The following is a 16,525-nucleotide window of genomic DNA, read 5'->3' as shown; positions in this document are numbered from 1 at the left end:
AGTGTAATCTTCCTATTGCTTCTTTGGCCATTATTAGTGTGTTTTGACCCAAAGTTCACTGTGTATACTGAGGTATGCACTTTTTCTGTACGTCTCACAAGAGTGGGGTCCCTATGCTAGTTCAGACAGGTGTTACACAAAAAGCGGGGCAAGGCTGGGAGTTTGGCCTAGTGGTAAAGTTCTTGCCTAGCATGCACGAAGAACCGGGTTCAATTCCTAGGTACCACATATATAGAAAAAAAACTAGAAGTGGTGCTGAGGCTCAAGTGATAGAGCTCTAGCCTTGAGAAAGTCCAAGGACATTGCTCAGACCCTGAGCTCAAATCCAGGACTGGCAAAAAAAAAAAAAAAAAGCAGGCAAGTACGGTACAACTTCTGTCATTATTCCTAAAGTGGCAGGGGTGCTTGCCTGATGACAATCATGGGTGATTTATAGCTGAAGCTGCTTAGAAACTTCTCAGCTGCTTTTCTCATTGAAAACAGCTTGTAGGGGAAATATAGATTTTCAGCTAAAGATTCACTCCAGAGCTTTTTGTGCTGGGACACTGATTCTGTGACACATTTCTGAATACCTCCAGGGGCAGTGAATAACAATGAAATTACAAAAGAACTGTACTAGAAGTCGGCGATGGGGCCTTCCACTTCCCATAATTCTGATGCGTCCAACATAGCTCCCATGTGAAATCACAACTGTTCACTTTTCCCAGGTTCTAAACAGCTGGTTTTCCAAACCTCTGACTTTGAAAGGAAACATCAGCCTCTCCCACCTGTACTGCATTACCACTACCTAGAATTCTCAGGGAAATTGTGTTAGAATCTCTACCTGCCTGCTGGAGCAGTACAGTAATAGATATTGCCTTGAGGTTTAGAGATAGGGAAAATATAGGGTCCTTAACCCCCAGAGCAGTGAGCTCAGGCAATAGCCCTCTTTTCAAGATGGGTCACAATATGCTGAACACAATGAAAAGGTTCTTCAAAAGAGTTTGTTCTGTCGATTCCTGGTCTTTTCTCTGTCTAGACTATTTGTCTTAGAAACCAATTGACTCGTGCCAGGGATTTCCAGATATTTTGGGTCCTAGACCCTGCGCTGTAGTAGAGATTATTTCACTCTTCCTTTTACCTATTCTTCTGACTAAAGGATACTCCATCTCTCCCTGTCAGGTTGTCATAGTTTCCCCTACTCTTACACTATCTCCCCCCAAATGCCAGATTTCTATAAGTCTGCATCTATACTCCAATTTTCCAGCATAGTTGCTTATATAAACACCTAAAATCCTATTGTTTTGAGTCTAATTCTTGCAGAAGCCAGAGAGTGCCCAGTTCCTCTAAACCACCTTCTTGTATCTTAAGTTTGTTCATTTTCAATTATCTTTATTGAGGTACAAGTTACAAAGATTAAAATTAATTTCTACTCTCACATTATTTGTATGAAAATTGAGAATAGATTGAGTTTTTCTTTTTTTTTTGTCAATACTGGGGCTTGAACTCTGGGCCTGGGTACTGTCCCTGAGCCTCTTTGTGCTCAAAGCTAGCACTCTACCAGTTGAGCCACAGCGCCACTTCCAGCTTTTTCTGATACATTTATTGGAGATAAGAGTCTCACAGACTTTTCTGCCTGGGCTGGCTTCAAACTTTGATCATCAGATCTCAGCCTTTTGAGTAGATAGGATTACAGACAGGAACCACCAGAGCCTGGCTAGATTGTATTACTGTCTCAACTCTGTGTGTGTGTGTGCATGCATAAACAGATTTAGGATATATAAGTATATATACATAATCATAAATGGTCTTCATGAGTTTTAGAAGTTGTTTATTTTTATTTCAGACACATGTGATAAACCTGAGTTCCAGTGAGAAGTCACCAACATTTTCTCCAGTTCAAAAGCAAAAGGTATAATTTGGGAAGTTATTGCATTCATGGTGGTTAAGAACAGTTTTAATGATTTTTCTTTGCAAAGGTTCTGTAAAATAAAACAAGGAAGTTAAACTTTCACTTATTTTAGAATTTAAAAAACAGAAGGAGTACAATATAGATAGCATTCATTTGGCTTGTTCATTGGTATGTGTTTTCACATACCACTATATCACATGTTATGTAATACAGTATGATAGAGTTTCATTGTTTGAATTTGCTCTCTTAGGTTACTCACTTAAGTTACCATAAAAAGTTTTATTTGTTTTTAAACTGGAGTTTGAACTCCGGACCTTGCATTTGCTCACCTTGCTTGCTGGGCTGGCACTCTGTCACTTGACCCATACCCTGTCTTGGCTTTGTACTGGTTTGAAATGACCTCTCATGGACTTTCTACCTGGTTTGGTTTTGAACCATAGTTTTCTGGATCACAGTCTCCTGAATAACTAGAATTATGAGCATGAGCCACTGGCACAGGTTTGTAATTATGCTTTCTGTCAAGGAATAGATTATAATTATAGTGCTTATGGCTATTGTTTATCAGATAGTAACTATAGTTGAGTATGTCTTTGAGGGAGTTACTATGCTGAGGTACTAAATGGTATTAACTTTTAGCTCTAAAATTTTACAATTTTAGAGAAAATACTACATAATAAAATTTCAAGTATTTGAATTGGTCTTTGATTTTTCAAGGACAGAGCAGCCTAAAAGGCATAAGTAAAACATTTGGAAATGAGTCAGATATTGGTCATAGATGAGAAAGAGACTTTTTTTTTTGCCAGTCCTGGGCTTGAGCTCAGGGCCTGAGCACTGTCCTTGGACTTTCTCAAGGCTAGAGCTCTATCACTTGAGCCTCAGTACCACTTCCGGTTTTTTTCTATGTATGTGGTACCGCTTGCTAGGCAAGCGCTTTAACCACTAGGCCAAACTCCCGGCGAGAAAGAGACTTTTAATGAGTGATAGCGAGAGGAAAACTGTGGTTTCCGCAGATACAGAGAAGTAAAAGCCTGTTCTGAAAATCTTCTTTTTTTTTTCTTGGCTTTAATGGCCAGAAGGAAAAAAAGGGATGAGTTTGTGGTTTAGGAAGATAAAACAGAAAAATATAAATTAAGGAAAGAAGGCTATATAAAATATTTAATTTCTAATTCTAATGCTTTTGGCACATGAAAAAAATCCTTAAAACCAATCCAATTGAAGTGCAAGTCAATCTTGCTAAATTATAAACATTTAGAACGAATGAAACACATATTGAATAACAGCATTTCAGGCTGTAGAAGAGCTTTTCTCTTCATCCACTTCTGTAAGCACAACAAATATTAACCACTTTAGTATCTGTACTTCAAGCAGCCATCTTTTCTGTGTCTTTCCATCCTCTTGTGTTAGACTCTGGGCTTGGCTCTTTTGAGAAGCTTTATGCCAGGGAAAGAAATATACATCCATTTGGAAATTAGTTCTGATGGTTAGACTTGTGTTTCTTAGGGCTCTGGAAAGGACTAACAAGTCGGTTGTGGGACTTGAACTGTGGTTGAACTCTGGGCCTGGGCTTTGTCTCTGAGCTCTTCAGCGCCCACCCCCTGAGCCACTGCCCCACTTCCAGTTTTCTGATGGTTAATTGGAGATGAGTTTCAAGGAGTTTAGTTCCTGGGCTGGCTTTGAACGACATTCCTCAGATCTTAGCCTCCTGAGTAGCTAAGATTAGAGGTGTGAGCCACCACACTCAGCCAAATTCTACTTCTTAAAGAATAGACCTAGAACAAATGAAAAAGGGAAATCTTTCCTTTTAAGCTGAAAGATACTTCATACTTCTCATGTTGTTTTTATGTTGAGTCTCTACCAAGTATATTCTAGTGAGGGGGGCCGGGAGTTTGACCTAGTGGTAGAGTGCTTGCCTAGCATGCACGAAGATCCGGGGTTCGATTCCTCAGTACCACATACATAGAAAAAAGCTGGAAGTGGTGCTGAGGCTCAAGTGGTAGAGTTCTAGCCTTGAGAAAGTCCAAGGACAGTGCTTAGGCCCTGAGCTCAAGCCCAGGACTGGCACCCCCCAAAAAAAAACACCCCCAAAAAAGTATATTCTAGTGAGTAAAAATAAAGGATGGGCTGAATAAGCAATATATTAGCTTAATTTGTAACCCATTCCTATTTTAATAATTACTTGGGTTAAAAAAAGTGAACCCTCCTGGCATAATATAGCTAAGCTTTTAAGACTTATTTTAATTTGCCATCCTGAGACCAAAATTTATCAGGCATTTGGATCCATTAGCTTATAGAATTGGTCAACAATTTGACATTTTGCTATTTTGTTCATTAGGGAATTATTTTTATATTGCTAATATATTATTCAAATTTAATCACTTTAATATACATTTTACATCTTGAGTATTTTCTCCTTTTATGATTTTTCAAATTAGTTTAAATCATGTAATAGGTAAAAGAGTGTCCAAAACTTGAAAATTCATATAAAGGTTTTTTTAGAAAAATATATTCATTACTACTTACTGTATAGATAAAAGGATTTCATGAACCATTTTTCATTTCAGTTTTTTTTTATTAGTCATGGGGCTTGAACTCTGGGCCTTGGCTCTGTCCCTGAGCTTTTCAGCTCAAGGCTACCTCCCTACCCCTTGAGCCACAGACCCACTTCCAGTTTTCTAGTGATTAATTGAACATAAGAGTCTCATATTCTTTAGTGTCTGGGCTGGCTTTAAACTGAGATCCTTAGATCTTAGTCTCCTGAGTAGCTAGGATTATAGGCGTGAGTCTCTACGCCCAGGTAAAAGCCAGGCCCTTTTTTTTCTTTTTGCCAGTCCTCAGGCTTGAACTCAGGGTCTGAGCACTGTCCTTGGGCTTTCCTCAAGTGCTCTTCCATTTGAACCACAGCACCATTTGTGGCTTTTTCTATGTATGTGGTTTCAAGGAATTGAACCAAGGTATTCATGCATACTAGGTAAGCACTCTACCACTAGGCCAAACTCCCAACCCTCTCAGTTATTTTTCTTATAGAAAGACTCTTTTCTCCAGTTAAAACCAGAAAACCAGAAGTGGCTCTCTGTGGTACAAGGGTAAGGTGGTAGCCTTGAGCTGAATAGCTTAGAGACAATGCCCAGGCCAAGGGGTATGGCAATAGCCTTGAACTGAAGAGCCAGGGACAGTGCCCAGGCCCAGAGTTCAAGTCCCATGGCCTACAAAAAAAAAAAAGAAAGAACCTATTCATTTTTCAATATTTCTCATTTTTACATTTTTATTTATTTCCTTTAATTTTGTAATTTTCATGAGCTCAAAAGACATCAAAATTTGATAGTTAATAGCAATAGCGATGATAGCAAAACTTGAGCTATACCATATGCCATAGTAGTATAAAAATGTTTACAGCATCCTACAAGATCAAAGAGTGAGTCATATCTGTTGAGATTGAGCCAAAAATGAGGAGGATAAATATGATTAATGACAAAACTAAGACAGGTAATAAGAATTGAAAGTCCCACAAACACAGTACTTGTTATAAAAATTAAACATTTGGTAGACCTATATATCGCATGGCATAAATTATCCCTAAAGAAAACAAACTTGCCGATGTGGTGACTCAGGCGTAATCCTAGCTACTCAGGGACTGAGAACTGATGATCTCGATTCAAAGCCAGCCCTGGCACTAATGTCTGTGAGACTTTTTTCCTCCAGTTAGCCACTAGAAAACACGGAAGTAACACTGTGGCTCAAGGGGTAGGGTATTAGCCTTGAGCTGAAGAGCTCATGGACAGCACTCGGGCCCAGAGCTCAAGCCCCATGACCAGAAAAAAAAGCTAAAATGTCTTATAAGCTGGACATTTTTATTCTCCTAGTTAGACTTATAGACAGGCAAAATGTTAGCAATAATTTGTTATTTTTGTCAACTAATAGTTGACAATATATATATAATGATTACTTAAATTTTTTACAGAGCCAAGACATGGTTGAGAAACTGAGCCAGCATACAACCTGTGCTGAAAATGATGATAGTAATGAATATGAAATTGAAGAGATGTCTAAAATAAAAGAAGGTAAAGCATATAAACAATGTATGGCATCAGGTGTCTACGTGGTGCAAGGAGCTGAAACCTTGGAAGCATTTTCAGATGAGGAAGAAGGAAGTAATGGCACACACCAGGTGAGGCTTCGGGCTGACATCAATGGAAAGGGTTTACAAAAAATGATGTTTAGACACAAAAATAACAATGGTATTGATCACCTTGATGCTAAGGAAATAGAAAAAGAATTTGATGAAGAAATACTTTTTAAGAAGAGCACTGGGCTGAAGAAAATGGCAAGTGTGAAAGATCTAAACAAAAGGGAAAAGAAAGTGAAATTTTCACAATATGATACATTTTTTGATGACATATCAGATAAAGATGCGAATTCTGTGTATGAAGAATGTAAAGGTTATGTTAAGGAAAATAGGATCGGACAAATGATCATTGACAGCGAAACATATTTCATAGAAGAGCCAAAAAGTTACATGGAGTATAAAAACCAGTGTCAGCAAGGCAAAACTAATAACATATTCTTGCAATCCAAGTCAGTACACTTTAGTAGTGAAGAGAAAGACGATGATGATGTGGAAACTGAGCACAGCTTGTGGTTCAGCAGAACATTTCTTAAACAAGGAAAGGGTAATGATTCCAGAAAGTCCAGATTCATGGGAAAATATGATTTTATTCGTGAGCATTTGTCAAAGATACCAGAGGAGCAGGAAGAAGCAGATGATTCAGAAGAAAGTGAAATAGAGGAGCAAGTAATAGACACATATAAGAAAAAATGTGAGGTGCCAGGAGGCCAAAAGGAGAAGAAAGCACAAACCTTATCAGATGACCTTACAGTCAGTGCAGAGGTGAGTGAAGGCAAGGGAGAGCCAGTGGGAAAGATAGTAGTTGGGCCTGAAGGTACAGGGGACCAAATCTGTGAGAAGGGTATTTCCAGTGTGGAACAGTGGCAAAGGGAGGAGGATGAGGAAGAAGAGGAGGAAGAGGAAGAGGATGAAGAAGAGGAGGAGGAAGAGAAAGGAGGACAAGAAATACAGTGCTTGAGTAAAGAACAGAAGAGCCTAGAAGAGGAGGAATGGGAGAAAAGTGATGAGGAAGAAGGAGAGAAAAAGGAAAGGGAAGAAGGCAACCAGGAGGAAAGAAAGCAAGAGCTAGAAGAGGGAGAATGGGATGAGCAAGGAGAGGAAGAAATGGAAGAAGAGCAAGGAGAGTTGGGAGAGGAGGAAGACGAGGAAGGGGAGGAGCAAAGAGAGGGAGAAGAGGAAGGAGAAGAAGGTGCAGAAGAGGAAGAAGAAGAGGAAGGAGAGAGGAAGGATGAAAGAGATGAAAAGGAGGAAGGAAAAGGGGAAGAGGAGGAAGAAGAGGGAGAAGGAGAGGAGGAAAAGGAAGACGAAGAAGAGGAAGGGGAGGAAGAAGAAGAGGAAGGGGAGGAAGAAGAAGAGGAAGGAGAGGAAGAGGAAGGAGAAGAAGAGGAAGGGGAGGAAGAAGAAGAGGAAGGGGAGGAAGAAGAAGAGGAAGGAGAGGAAGAGGAAGGAGAAGAAGAGGAAGGAGAAGAAGAGGAAGGAGAAGAAGAGGAAGGAGAAGAAGAGGAAGGAGAGGAAGAAGAAGGAGATGAGGAAGAAGAGGAAGGAGAGGAAAGTGGGGAAGGGGAAGAAAATAGGAGGAATGAAGAGGAGAAAGAAGAGATAGACAATGAGGAAGAAGAAGGGAAATTCCAGGAGATTTGTAAAATACAGAATGAAAAGCAGGAAAGGCAGAGTGATGAAGAAGAGTCAAAAAAAATGAGCAAACTGAAAAGATCTGTGAAGTATGGCAAACATAGAACATACCAAGAAAAGTCAGTTACTAACCAAGAGGGAAAACGGAAAGAGCAGAGGTCCAAAATGCCAGTGCAATCAAAACAACTTTTAGAAAATGGGCCTCCAGGTTCGAAAAAATTCTGGAATAATGTATTGCCACATTATTTGAAATTGAAATAACAGACTTTAAATTTCATCAGATTATTGCAAGCCATATTACTTGAATGCTGTATGAACAATATGCACTCATTTTAAGTTAATTTTGTATGAGGATATTTTACATGTGGTAGAAAAAAATTGATGTCGTTTGTGTGGAGTCAAAGACAGCAGAAGGCACTGATAAAATGTGATACCTTTTAAACTACCAACTTATAAATCCATAACTGCAAAATATTAAGAGGCTATATTAATATAATTAACATAACTATATAAAATATAAATATGTACATTGTAAATGTATGAATATACGATTAACATATATTGCATTGTAAATAATACTTATTATTAAAGGTAAATTTAGGAACTAGACATATACTATGAATACTTTGTTTACACAGAGCCACTCATTTAAAACTAGTATATGTCAAGCCACCTGTGGTCATGTTCACCTATAAGCCCAGCACTGTGGATGTTGAAGTTGGAGAATTGAGTTTGAGCACATAGTTAATACGACATTGTCACAAAAGAAAAAAAAAAGGTGCAGGCTTGGAATGTGGCTTAGTGGTAGAGTGCATACATGAATTCCTGGGTTTGATTTTTCAGTATCACGTAAACAGAAAAAGCCAGAAGTGGTACTGTTGCTCAAGTGGCTAGCTTTGAGCAAAAGAAGCTTAGGGACAGCACCCAGGCCCTGACTTCATGCTTCAGAATTGGCAAATAAAATAATTCAGATCCTTAAGAACCTACAAAACTTCAGATTTTTCTTTTATCAATATTAGGATTTGCTCTCAGGCCCTCAGATTTATGGTTCCGCGGAACCAAACTTCCAGCCCTGTTTTAAACTGGCTATTTTTGAGATAGGGTCTTATTTTCTTCTTGGTGTGTTCCTGGACTGCAGTCTAAGACTTCCTCTTGTGGTTGGGGTGACGAGTGGATGCCACCATACCCAGCTTCTGCTGAGATGAGTGTCATTAATTTTTCTACCCAGTTGGCATGGAACTGCAATCCTCTCAATCATAGCCTCTCATGTAGATAGGATTCTAACCTTGACCCACATGCCTGGCTTGATTTCCCGCCTCCCCCGCCAGTCCTGGGACTTGGACTCAGGGCCTGGGCACAGCACTGAATCTGAGCACTTTTGCTCAAAGCTGGTACTCTCAAATGAGCCACAGCTCCACTTTCAGCTTTTTGTTGGTTAATTGAAGAGTCAAGTCTCATGGACTTCTCTTTCCTGGCTAGCTTCAAACTGCAGTCCTCCTGAGTAGCCAATACTGTAGGTATAATCTAACAGTGCCCAGCTTGATTTTTTTGCCAGTCCTAGGGCTTGAACTCAGGGGCAGGGCACAGTCCCTGAGCTGTTTGTGCTCAAAGCTAGCACTCTAGCATTTGAGCCACAGTGCCATTTCTGGCTTTTTCTGTGTTTGTGGTACTGAGCAATCAAACCCAGTACTTCATATATGCTAGGCAAGCACTCTACCATGAGGCCACATTCCTAGCCCTTGTATTTTTTTAAAAAATCAATAAATATATTAAGAGCCCTTCCCTGGCAAGTGCAAGGCCCTGAGTTCGGTCCTCAGCTCTGGAAAAAAAATCAATATATTAACGTATATTTTTCAGTCTTTGACTATAGTTTACCCACTATATAAAGTAATTTTATAAAAGTAAATACAGATCTAAAACTAAAACTAATAACTTACATTTTAAAGAAATAGTTTTTTTTCTTTTTAGCTTATGTGTCCTTTTTATAAAAATATACAGTGACAGCTGTATTTAAGGTTTACATCTTAATAATGTGATCCTTCAATTACTGTCTAAGCAGATCATTATATGTAATTAAATGGAGATTAACATGATCTGGGAGTGTTTGAAACTTTTGTTTATAGACCTGGCAGAGTTACTTTTTGGAACTCAGTTTCTTCATTTGTAAAATTAAGTGAATGATATGATGATAATCCCTTCTAACTCTTGAATTCTTTTCATTCTGAATTTGTTGTTCTCTCATTTTGTTATTTGAATAGGAATGTTTAAGAAAAATTATACTAGAAAATAAGCCTAGTTTTTTTATAAAATATCTTTCACTCTTGCAACATTATAGTTTTAATGCCTCTTATCTTTTATAACTTTGTATTTTTAATCTCCTTTACTTCCTGAATTTTAACTGTACTGTCTGAATCTTCATTCCTAATGTTTTCTGTCCTTGATTTTTGTCTTCATTGACTATTCTGTAATTCTCATTTTGTCTTTGCATTCCAGAGTGTTTTAAGTAAAATAAAGATCAAATGTAAATAGTATTGTTTGGGAAAAGAAAAATATGCCTAATATTAGATGTTGAACTTTAAAGAGACTACAGTCTACTAAAATAAGTTCAGTCTTCTCTTACAATTTCCAATGTATATTATGAAAGTAGTTTGTGTGTGTGTGTGTGTGTGTGTGTGTGTGTGTGTGCGTGTGCGCGTGCATGCACGTGTGTGAGCACAGGACGTTCACACTCCAGTCCTGCAGCTTGAACTCAGTCCTGGGTACTGTCCCAAAGCTTTTTCATCTCAAGGTTACCGTTGACTCATAGCTTCTCTGCTGGCTTTTGGTGATTAATTGGAGAATACAGTATCATCATGGACTTTCTTGCCTGGTCTGGCTTCAAATTGTGATTCTCATATCTCAGCCTCCTGTGTAGTTATGGGCATGAACCACTGGCTCCCTTTCTAACAGATGCTCAGTCGCTTTTATACCTTAGACATGAGGAACAGGGAAGATTTTGATGTAAATATCTATGAATTATCTTTTTGCTTGAACTCAGGGCTTGGGCACTGTCCTTGGGCTTTCTCAAAGCTAGTGGTCTACCAGTTGAACCACAGCACCACTTCTGGCCTTTTCTGTGTATGTGGTACCGAGGAATTGAACCCAGGGTTTCCTGCATGCTAGGCAAGCACTCTACCACTAGGGCACACCCCTGGCCCTTCGTCCTGTGAATTTTGTGTAGTTGAATTCTTTGCTCATTTGATTCTCAATGAGTAAAAAAGAATATGAGGAGAAAAATGGAATCAAATGAAGTGCAGTATTTCCTAGTTGCAATTGCAAATTGTACTTAGCTACAAGCATCTCTGGTAAAGGCATTACATTCCATAACCAAGTTAACTTTCCATAATGTAGAATTAATACTATGATAAAGTATATTTGCCCAAACATTGTTTTCTTGGTCATGGGGCTTAAAATTAGGGCCCAGAAACTGTCCCTGAGCTTTTTTTGCTCAAGGCTAGCCCACTAAGAATTGGAGCCAAAGCTCTATTTCAGGTTTTCTGGTGATTTTATGGACATAGACTTTCATGCCTGGGTTTGCAGTCTTCAGATCTCAGCCTCCTGAGTAGCTAAGATTACAAGTGTGAGCCACTGGCGCCTGGCTGTAAATCAGTTCTGTACATATTTTAGAGAAGGAAAAGGAAGTTAAAAATGAGCACTTTGTCCCTCTTGATTTGGAGACAGATTATAATAATTAGATCCGCCTTTATTGTCCCCATCTGCTGATTGCTTAGGATTTTTCTGTGTTTTATCACTGATCATTACTGAGGGAAGTATGAGCTGTATATGTAGAAGGTATTGAGTTACAGCTCCTTAATGAATAGTCTGTCAGAAAAAAGACCTTAAGGTAAGCTGCAAAGTTCCACAGAACATCTACCGCTGCTGTACAGCAGCACTCAAGGTGAGTGCAACTGAAGTGCCTTTTTTAATTCACTTGCTAAACATACACATTAGACCAAATGCAACCATCAAGGAAAGAGCTGTATTCCCTTCTTCCTTTCCACGTAAAAATATGTGGCATTGTTTTCCAGTACTTGACACATAGTTTAGTGTTTAGTACATATTATTTATTCATTTTTTGCTAGTCCTGGGCCTTGAACTCAGGGCCTTTGCACTGTCCTTGTGGCTTTCTCAAGGCCAGAACTCTACCACTTGAGCCACAGCACCATTTCTGGCATTTTTCTATGTATGTGGTACTGAAGAATCGAACCAGACCTTCATGTATGCTAGGCAAGCACCCTACCACTAGGCCAAACTCCTGGCCTTTATTCAGCAAATAGTTATATAACAAAACTTCCCTAGGTCAAGTAGATCTCAAGATAACTTAACAGTCCACCTCCTGGTACCCTCCTTAACTATTTTGTCATGACCTGTAAGCAGCGAGTACCTGGGAATATCAAGGTCCCCCCCCCTCTCTCATCCCCCCCTTTTTTGTTGGTCATGGTTCCTCCCCACTCTTTTTTTGAACTCTGGGCCTGGGTGTTATCCCTTGAGCTTTTCAGCTCAAGATTACCACACTACCCCTTGAGCAACAGTGCCACTTCCACATTTCTGGGGATTAATTGGAGATAAGAGTCTCACAGACTTTAGTGCCTGGGCTGGCTTTGAACTTCAATCCTCAGACCTCAGCCTCCTGAATAGCTGGGATTACAAGCATGAGCCACCATGCCCAGCTCCTTTCTCTTTTTTGTCAGTTATGGGACTTGAATTCAGTCTAGGCACTGTCTCTGAGCTATTTTGGTAAATGCTAGAACTGTACCACTTGGAGCCATACTGCCACTCCTGGTTTTCTCATGATATGACATAAGAGTCTCACAGCCTGTGCTGCTCAAGCTTGCTTCAAATCATGATCCTCAGATTTCTCATATAATTTAAAAAATGAACTTACATGTTACCTTTTCCAATCCAAAAGAATTCCTTAGGGCCCAGGAGCAAGGCTTGAGTGGTAGAGCACTAGCCTTGAGAAAGTCCAAGGACGGTGCCCAGGCCCTGAGTTCTAAGCCCCAGGCTGGCAAAAAAAAATACAAATCCTTAGCCAGGTGTTTGTGGCTCATGCCTGTAATCCTACTACTCAGGAGGCTGACATCTGAGGATCACTTTTCAAAGCAAGCCCAGAGATTCTTATCTCTAACTACCTAAAAAGCTGAAAGAGAAGGTGTGGATCAAAGTGGTAGAGTGATAGCCTTGAGCAAAAGAGCTCAGGAACAGCACCCAGTCTCTGAATTCAAGCCCCACAACTGACCAAAAAGAACCCCCAAACTTGAAATTGAATCTTAATATATGCATTTTCTGGCCTGATAGAACTTCGATATAAAGGTTTTATGGTGTATTAATGTGTTAGGAAAACATTCTGTTACACTGCATAACAATGAAGAATATCATGAATCCAGAATTGTAGGGTGAAATGTTGTGCTTCAAGATGTGGGGTTTTTCACTTTAAAAAACTATACTAAAAGCCAGTCTCTGGTGGCACACAGCTATAATCCTAGCTGCTTAGGAGGTTGAGCTCTGAGGATCCAAGTTCAAAGCCAGGTAGGACAGGAAACTCCATGAGACTCTCATCTTCAGTCAATTACCATAAAGCTGGAAGTTGAACTGTGGCTCAAGTGGTAGAGTGCTAACCGTGAGCACAAAAGCTCAGGGAGAATGCTCAAGCCCTGAGTTTAAGCCCTAGAACCACACACACACACACACACACACACACACACACACACACACACACACACACGAATACAAATATTGTACTACAGAGAAGAATGCATATCTCAAATTGCGTAGCACAATGCATTATTTTTTTTGTCTGTCCTCGGGATTGAACTTAAGGCCTAGGCTTCTTTGTCTCAAGGCTAACCAAAAGCCATTTCTGGCTTTTGCTGTTTATGTGGACTGAGGAATTGAACTCAGGGCTTCATGTACTCTAGACATGCACTCGACCATTAAGCCACATTCCCAGCCCTCAACATAAATGTTTTTGCCTGTCCTGGGGGATTGAACTCAGGGCCTGATCACTGTCCTTGGGCTTTCCAAAGGCTAGAGCTCTACCACTTGAGCCACACCACCACTTCTGGCTTTTTCTCTGTATGTGGTACCGAGGGATCAAACCCAGGTCTTAGTGTATGCTAGGGAAGCACTCTACCACCAGGCTAAACTCCCAGTCCCTAAACATACCTTTTATGAAGCAAAACTACATTCAAAACTGATCAGCATCTAAGTAAAGAAAATGCTTAGTTATGGGCTGGGAATATGTCTTAGTGGCAGAGTGCTTGCCTAGCATGCATGAAGCCCTGGGTTTGATACCACATAAGCAGACAAAAACAGAAGTGGTGCTGTGGCTCATCTGAAGTGGTAGAGTACTAGCCTTGAGCAACAGTAGCTCAGAGACAGTACCCTGGCCTGAAGTTCAAGCCCTAGGACTGGCTAAAAAAGCTGAGTTAAAAGCTCCATAGACATCCTTCTTCCCATCCCCACTTCCCATCCTCTGCCCCAGGGTAACAACATGCTACATTCTAATAGAAACCTCTAATTCTAAAGCATTCCATCTAATTTATTTTTATATTACTAAGAATAACTCAGAGTGTAATGCATGCAACGCAAGCTCTGTACTACTCAATTATACCACACCAGCCCTGTGATTGTTTTTTTTTTTTTGCTAGTCTTGGGGTTTTAACTCAGGGCCTGTGCACTGTCCTTGAGCTTTCTCAATGCTAGCACTCTACCACTTAAGCCACAGCTCCATTTCCAGCTTTTTTTTCTGTATGTGGTACCGAGGAATAAAACCCAGAGCTTCGTGCATGCTAGGCAAGCACTCTGCCACTAGGCCAAACTCCTGACCTCCTCCCCCCCCCCCCCGCAGGATTGTATTCTTATTCTTTTTTTTTAATTGTCGATCACGGGGCTTGAACTCTGGGCCTGGGCGCTGTACCTAAACTCTTCAGCTCAAGGCTACCCCTTGGCCTGGGCTTTGTCCCTGAGCTCTTCAGCTCAAGGCTATCTTCCTTCCCCTTGAGCCTCAGCACCACTCCACTTTTCTGGTGGATAATTGGAGATAAGAGTCTAATGGACTTCAGTGCCTGGGCTGGATTTGAACAGCTATCCTCAGATCTCAGCTTCTGAGTAGCTAGGATTACAGGCATGAGCCACCACGCCTGGCTGAAACATTGGCTTTCTTAGTAGTCTCTATAGTAAATATTAAAAGTGGTCTGGGAGTGTGGCCTAGCTGTAGAGCGCCTGCCTAGCATGTATGAAGCTCTGGGTTGGATTCCTTTGTATGACATACACAGAGAAAGGCTGGAAGTTTTGCTGTGGATCAATGGTAGAGTACTAGCCTTTAGAAAGCCCAAGGACAGTGCCCAGGCCCTAAGTTCAAGCCCTGGGACTTACAAGAAAAGGAAAAAGTGTGACCCCTGAAACAAGGCTTATTCACCTCCTTGTTCCTAACATACCAAACTTGACCATTCCAAATTACCTCTTTCTATATTAAATAGTAGTGCCAAAAATGTACTTAAACTTTACCCTTCTCTTTATAAAATGACAGTATTTTACCAATTTCTCCTAAATTGTTTCAGTTTGAAGGTAAGTGTTTTCTGTGATTTAAAGCAGTTGTTCAAATGTATATAGAATAATTTCAAATGTGCTTAACAAATCCCAAATGCTTAATTGTCTTGATTTTTAGTGAAAAATGCCATTTTCTAATAGCTTTGTCAAAATTAGAAAATGATGTTGTTCCAGCAATTCCTAAAGTATAGATTTTCTTGGTTAATGATTAAAATTGTACTTTGCAATATATGTGATTTGTCTATGTCTAAAGTAAGATAAAATTCCTAAAAATTTTATAATATTATAGTTTTTTATTAAAGAATTATTAACATTGATTTTACATCATATTTCAAATGTCATGTTTAACAAACAAGTATTCAAGAAGGGAATCTCTATACAATCACTGGCACATAGATTTTAGAACATAATTAAAATTAAGCTGAGGGTTTCTATGAGTACACTAATGTCTAAGCTAGCAAACCTGACTGGAATTGACTCAGTGCCAGACTAGCCAAACTCTGTGGGTGAGGACTATCCTGGGAATACAGTTCATTGCCCATGTGAAAGAGGAACGTAGTCTGAAATTCTTACTCTTAGCATCACTGTGCTTTCTAGCTAGTCTACTACTTACCATATATACTTACCATCCATAAGTCCTGGCAATGTTAGATAGCCATAGTGTGTGTCTGCATAGTCATAATACATTACTTTGAGGGAAAATCTTGCAGAAAGAAAAGTTTTTAGTTTTTGGTAAATTATAGCCACTTCAGTATTAACCATACATAATTTCAAAAAAGTCTTGGTAGAGGATAAAGGCTAAAAATAATGCTTTTTCCCTGTAATTACTAATATTACATAATTGATTATTCATCTGTCAAATGCATAATGTTTTCTAATTTGGATTAGGTGGCTAGAAGCCACATAAATCAGGTTCTGTCTCTAGTTGCATTTCTTTCTTTTCTTAATAGACAAGAGCAAAGGATTTAAAGTATTAGACACCCTATTGATCTCTTTTGTAAATATCAGGGGAAAATACCTCTGAAGGGATTCTGAATTTCTGTGTTTTAAAAAATATACACAGTGCAGATGCTTAGAAAAAGCCAGAAGTGGTGCTGAGGCTCAAGTGGTAGAGCTCTAGCCTTGAGAAAATCCAAGGACAGTGCTCAGGCCCTGAGCTCAAGCCCAGGACTGGCAAAAAAAATATACACAGTGCAGATGCTGGTGACTCACACCTATAATCCTAGTTACTCGGGCTGAAATCTAAGGATTGTAGTTCAAAGCCAGTCCTGACACTAAAGTCCATGAGA

General features: G+C 39.6%; 2 protein-coding genes across 2 annotated transcripts in view; both read left to right on the top strand.

Annotated features, from left to right (window-relative positions):
• LOC150040574 (X-linked retinitis pigmentosa GTPase regulator-like) overlaps positions 1-16,525 on the top strand; it is a 60,616-nt gene that overhangs the window by 31,819 nt on the left and 12,272 nt on the right. Inside the window, exons 13-14 of the mRNA XM_090326666.1 lie at positions 1,826-1,891; positions 5,850-6,056. Coding sequence (XP_090182792.1) covers positions 1,826-1,891; positions 5,850-6,056 — 273 coding nt within the window. The remainder of the gene's footprint in view (positions 1-1,825; positions 1,892-5,849; positions 6,057-16,525) is intronic.
• On the top strand, positions 6,065-8,137 carry LOC150040575 (uncharacterized). Its single transcript, XM_090326672.1, has one exon. It carries the CDS (start codon positions 6,099-6,101, stop codon positions 7,905-7,907), a length of 1,809 nt encoding a protein of 602 aa, XP_090182798.1. The 5' UTR covers positions 6,065-6,098; the 3' UTR covers positions 7,908-8,137.

The sequence above is a fragment of the Megascapheus bottae genome, chromosome X (assembly GCF_031878675.1).
Source record: "Megascapheus bottae isolate mThoBot1 chromosome X, mThoBot2.hap1, whole genome shotgun sequence".
Classification (NCBI taxonomy): domain Eukaryota; kingdom Metazoa; phylum Chordata; class Mammalia; order Rodentia; family Geomyidae; genus Megascapheus; species Megascapheus bottae.
This window is presented reverse-complemented; position numbering and strand designations above follow the sequence as displayed.

Bases quoted from the DNA above. Each gene is read 5' to 3' on its own strand.
- LOC150040575 (XM_090326672.1), top strand. From the start codon at position 6,099: ATGATGTTTAGACACAAAAATAACAATGGTATTGATCACCTTGATGCT.